Raw genomic sequence first — 5,000 nt, forward strand, 5'->3', positions numbered from 1 at the left:
TCTCTCTCACTTTATCCCTTTTTCTGTCTCACCTGTCTGCATTGTCTGTCCACACAGGTGTAACAATCAGCCGACAGACGGACTCTGGTCAGTCGAGGGCCAACTTAGAACAGTGCTACACAATCGGCGTAAGGTGCATGCCGTCGGAGGAACCCACGGGATCACCAACAGAGATATGCCTGTAAGTTTTCATCTAATAACGTATATGTTTACATACAACTAGGTATACCAATGCATATCAATTTTCTAGACGTATCGACATACTTTTTGCACACATACCTACGGATGTATGTGGTGGAGAGTTGAAGAGTCGGAGAGAGAGAGAGAGAGAGAAAGAGAGAGAGAGAGGAGAGAGAGAGAGGAGAGAGAGAGAGAGAGAGAAAGAGAGAGAGATAGAGAGAGAGATAGAGAGAGATGGAGAGAGAGAGAGAGGGAGGGGGAGGGAGAGAGAGAGAGAGAGAGAGAGAGAGAGAGAGAGAGAGAGAGAGAGAGAGAGAGAGAGAGAGAGAGAGAGAGAGAGAGAGAGAGAGAGAGAGAGAGAGAGGGAGGGACGCTTTGACATTTCATTGAATAAACACGAAGGTTCATTTCAAAATGGGTTGGTTGGGGTAAAGGGTACAGCTTTGCGGTTTGACAAATGACAATAACACTTCTGTGTTTTTCAAGAATTTATTCAGTCTCGTACGAATGACAACTGACTGCAACAAAGAAAACAACGAAACCATGATAAGCACGTGCTCTTTTAAAATGAAACTAGATAACAACTTATCGAGTTGTGATTGCAATAGTACGAACTATAAGTGTTTAAAATGTAAACAAACTAGATTTCTGGCAGTCAAAATAAAGTATTATTACCTCTTTAACGCTTATATTGTCGGAGCGACCGCTACATGGTCGAGACAGTATGGCCGATAGCTCAAGGGAGGCTATTCCTGCCAACAATACACAATATTCATCGTTTCCGTCGCGGCATGGAAACCAGACCGCGTTGAGTGTCTAGCTGTGTCTTCTAGGTTTAGCACAGTCGTTCGCATCGTGGAGTGAGATCTTTTATCATCAAGATTGTCAATCACCTGGTGCACTGCCTAAACCACCGCTAGTATTACGCAACATCCTGTCACATGTGTCAAGAGAGAGCGGAAGAGTTCTTTCCATGTCTCTGATACTTGGGGGAGATAGAGAGAGGGGGAGATAGAGAGAGTGAGAGAGGGGGAGATAGAGAGAGGGGGAGATAGAGAGAGTGAGAGAGGGGGAGATAGAGAGAGTGAGAGAGGGGGAGATAGAGAGAGGGGGAGATAGAGAGAGGGGGAGATAGAGAGAGGGGGAGATAGAGAGAGTGAGAGAGGGGGAGATAGAGAGAGGGGGAGATAGAGAGAGGGGGAGATAGAGAGAGGGGGAGATAGAGAGAGGGGGAGATAGAGAGAGTGAGAGAGGGGGAGATAGAGAGAGGGGGAGATAGAGAGAGGGGGAGATAGAGAGAGGGGGAGATAGAGAGAGGGGGAGATAGAGAGAGGGGGAGATAGAGAGAGTGAGAGAGGGGGAGATAGAGAGAGGGGGAGATAGAGAGAGGGGGAGATAGAGAGAGGGGGAGATAGAGAGAGTGAGAGAGGGGGAGATAGAGAGAGGGGGGAGATAGAGAGAGGGGGAGATAGAGAGAGGGGGAGATAGAGAGAGGGGGAGATAGAGAGAGGGGGGAGATAGAGAGAGGGGGAGATAGAGAGAGTGGGAGAGGGGGAGATAGAGAGAGGGGGGAGATAGAGAGAGTGGGAGAGGGGGAGATAGAGAGAGGGGGAGATAGAGAGAGAGGGGAGATAGAGAGAGGGGGAGATAGAGAGAGGGGGGGAGATAGAGAGAGGGGGAGATAGAGAGAGGGGGAGATAGAGAGAGTGGGAGAGGGGGAGATAGAGAGAGGGGGGAGATAGAGAGAGGGGGAGAGAGAGAGAGGGGGAGATAGAGAGAGGGGGAGATAGAGAGAGGGGGATATAGAGAGAGGGGGAGATAGAGAGAGGGGGAGATAGAGAGAGGGGGAGATAGAGAGAGGGGGAGATAGAGAGAGGGGGAGATAGAGAGAGGGGGAGATAGAGAGAGGGGGAGATAGAGAGAGGGGGAGATAGAGAGAGTGAGAGAGAGAGAGAGAGAGTGGGGGGGGAAGAGAGAGAGGGAGAGAGAGAAAGAGAGAGAGATAAAGGGGGAAGAGAGAGAGGGGGGAGATAGAGAGAGGGGGAGATAGAGAAAGTGAGAGAGAGAGAAAGAGAGAGAGAGAGTGGGGGGGGGGAAGAGAGAGAGGGAGAGAGAGAGAGAAAGAGAGAGAGATAAAGGGGGAGATAGAGAGAGGGGGTGATAGAGAAAGTGAGAGAGAGAGAGAAAGAGAGAGAGAGAGAGTGGGGGGGAAGAGAGAGGGGGAGATAGAGAGAGTGAGAGAGAGGGATAAAGGGGGAAGAGAGAGAGGGAAAGAGAGAGAGAGAGTGAGAGAGAGAGAGAAAGAGGGAGATAAAGGGGGAAGAGAGAGAGAGGGAAAGAGAGAGAGAGTGAGAGAGAGAGAGAGAAAGAGAGAGATAAAGGGGGAAGAGAGAGAGAGAGAAAGAGAGAGATAAAGGGGGAAGAGAGAGAGAGAGAAAAAGAGAGAGAGAGTGGGGGGAAGAGAGAAAGAGAGGGATAAAGGGGGAAGAGAGAGAGAGGGAAAGAGAAGGAGTGAGAGAGCGATAAGTAGAGAGAGGGAGAGAGCGAGGGGCGGAGAGAGAGAGAGAGAGTTAGAGAGAGAAAGAGAGAGAGAGAGAAAGAGAGAGAGAGAGAGAGACAGCGGGGAAGAGAGAGAGAGAGGGGGAGATAGAGAGAGCGAGAGAAAGAGTGGGAGTGAGAGAGCGAGAGAGAAAGGGAGAGGGACACACACACACACACACACACACACACACACACACACACACACACACACACACACACGCACACACACATACAGACACATTCACACACATACACACACACACACACACTACACCGGGACACACACACACACACACACACACACACTACACCGGGACACACACACACACAAACACACACACACACACACACACTACACCGGGACACACACACACACATACACACACACACACACACACACACACACATACACACACACACACACACACACACACACACACACACACACACCACACACAATAGACGAATTCCTTAAATTATTCCGTTGGGTTTGTATGGGTTGTGGGAGGGTGACCTTTTCTTGCAAATTGTTATACAAATAGTTATTGGAGGGGCCATTCACTAGCGAGGGGCCTGTCGAAAACTCGTGGTAACATGCACGTGTTTCCTTCAAACCCAGTTATTTCCGACACTATCATTTACACTTAAAAACCCATTCCACTGCTGACAACTTCCATGATTGACATGACGTCATTGTTTTCAGAACGTTCGAGGAATCAGTGACGTGTATGCAGAAAGGGGTGGAGGCATGTCGGAAGTCGAACCTGCACCCCGGCACCATTGAGTCGTCTGAACAGAAGATCAAAGAGTTACGTTACAGTCTCGAAATTCATTGCTCTGACGTCATCAATTTGTCTGACATCACCGCTTCTACCGCCGTGAGCGTAAAGAATGGTAAGAAAAACGATTACTTCTTCAGTGGTGAAGACGTGTGTGTGTGTGTGTGTGTGTGTGCGTGCGTGGGGGTGTTTGTGTATGTGTGTGTGTGTGGGTGGGGGGGGGTATGTGTGTGTGTGTGTGTGAGAGATAATAATAATAATGATAATAATAATAAATTAGCATTTATATAGCGCAACATCATAACTTTACAAAGATGGTCTTTGCGCTTGACACATTTAAAATTAAAACACAGTTATACAAGCATTTACATCTACATTCATAGTCAACAACGCTTAATTGAAAGCATACACCATCAAACATACATTACAAAAAATTCTTCCACTAACTAAGTAATAAAAACATGAATAAAATGGGTAGTGAAAAACAAGGAAATACCAGCTGAATACCCTTAATCAAACAGAACATGTTATCAACAATACTGAAAACAGCCCTAGATGTTTATATACATTATCACATTATCACTAGAACAAGGGAGATAAAGAGAGAGAGAGAGAGAGAGAGAGAGAGAGAGAGAGAGAGAGAGAGAGAGAGAGAGATAGAGAGAGAGATAGAGAGAGAGAGAGTGCGCGCGCGCGCGTGTGTGTGTGTGTGTGTGTGTGTGTGTGTATTCATGTGTGGGAGCGATTATTTGTGTGTGGGTGCGTGCGTGGGTATAATTATGAGTGTGTGTGTCTCTGTCTCTGTCTCTGTCTCTGTCTCTCTCTCTCTTTTTTTTCTCTCACTTTCTCCCTCCCTTTCTCTCTCACTCTCTCCCTTTCTCTCTCTCTCTCACATTTCTGCATTGTCTGTCCACACAGGTGTAACAATCAGCCGACAGACGGACTCTGGTCAGTCGAGGGCCATCTTGGAACAGTGCTACTCAATCGGCGTTAGGTGCATGCCGTCGGAGGAAGCCACGGGATCACCAACAGAGATATGCCTGTAAGTTTTCTTCTATTAACGTATATATGTTTACATACAACTTAGGCCAACAAAAAAAAATTGTCTGTTTCTGGTCACCCGACCGACCCTAAATTTCGGCGCCGACCCTAAACTTTTTTTTTTCCAAACTCAAATTTGTTTTTTTGTTTTTTTTGGTGGTAAAGGACAGGGTGAGAAAATGAACAACAAAAACGTGTGAAAACGAAAGTCCGCTGACGATTTGTAAATGTGTTAAGTGTCTTGTCTCTATGTACAGTATAGTGAATCCAGTCTCTTTGCGCGATTTTTAAAGTCAGTTTTATTGGTCTACATTTGGGGTAAAAAAAAATTAAAAAATAAATAAAAAAAAATCCCTACCTACCGACCCTATTATTTTTAGCCATGTTACCAGAAACAGACAATTTTTGTTTTTTGGCCTTAGCATACCAATGCATATCAATTGCCTAGACGTATCGACA

The 5,000-nt window shown here is 46.7% G+C and overlaps 1 protein-coding gene across 1 annotated transcript in view; it reads left to right on the forward strand.

Moving 5' to 3' along the window:
- Positions 1-61: 61 nt before the first annotated feature.
- Positions 62-5,000, forward strand: part of LOC138971859 (uncharacterized) — a 12,971-nt gene continuing 8,032 nt past the window's right edge. Inside the window, exons 1-3 of the mRNA XM_070344691.1 lie at positions 62-181; positions 3,425-3,615; positions 4,419-4,542. Coding sequence (XP_070200792.1) covers positions 138-181; positions 3,425-3,615; positions 4,419-4,542 — 359 coding nt within the window. The 5' untranslated portion in view covers positions 62-137. The remainder of the gene's footprint in view (positions 182-3,424; positions 3,616-4,418; positions 4,543-5,000) is intronic.

Source organism: Littorina saxatilis, linkage group LG7, assembly GCF_037325665.1.
Source record: "Littorina saxatilis isolate snail1 linkage group LG7, US_GU_Lsax_2.0, whole genome shotgun sequence".
NCBI lineage: Eukaryota > Metazoa > Mollusca > Gastropoda > Littorinimorpha > Littorinidae > Littorina > Littorina saxatilis.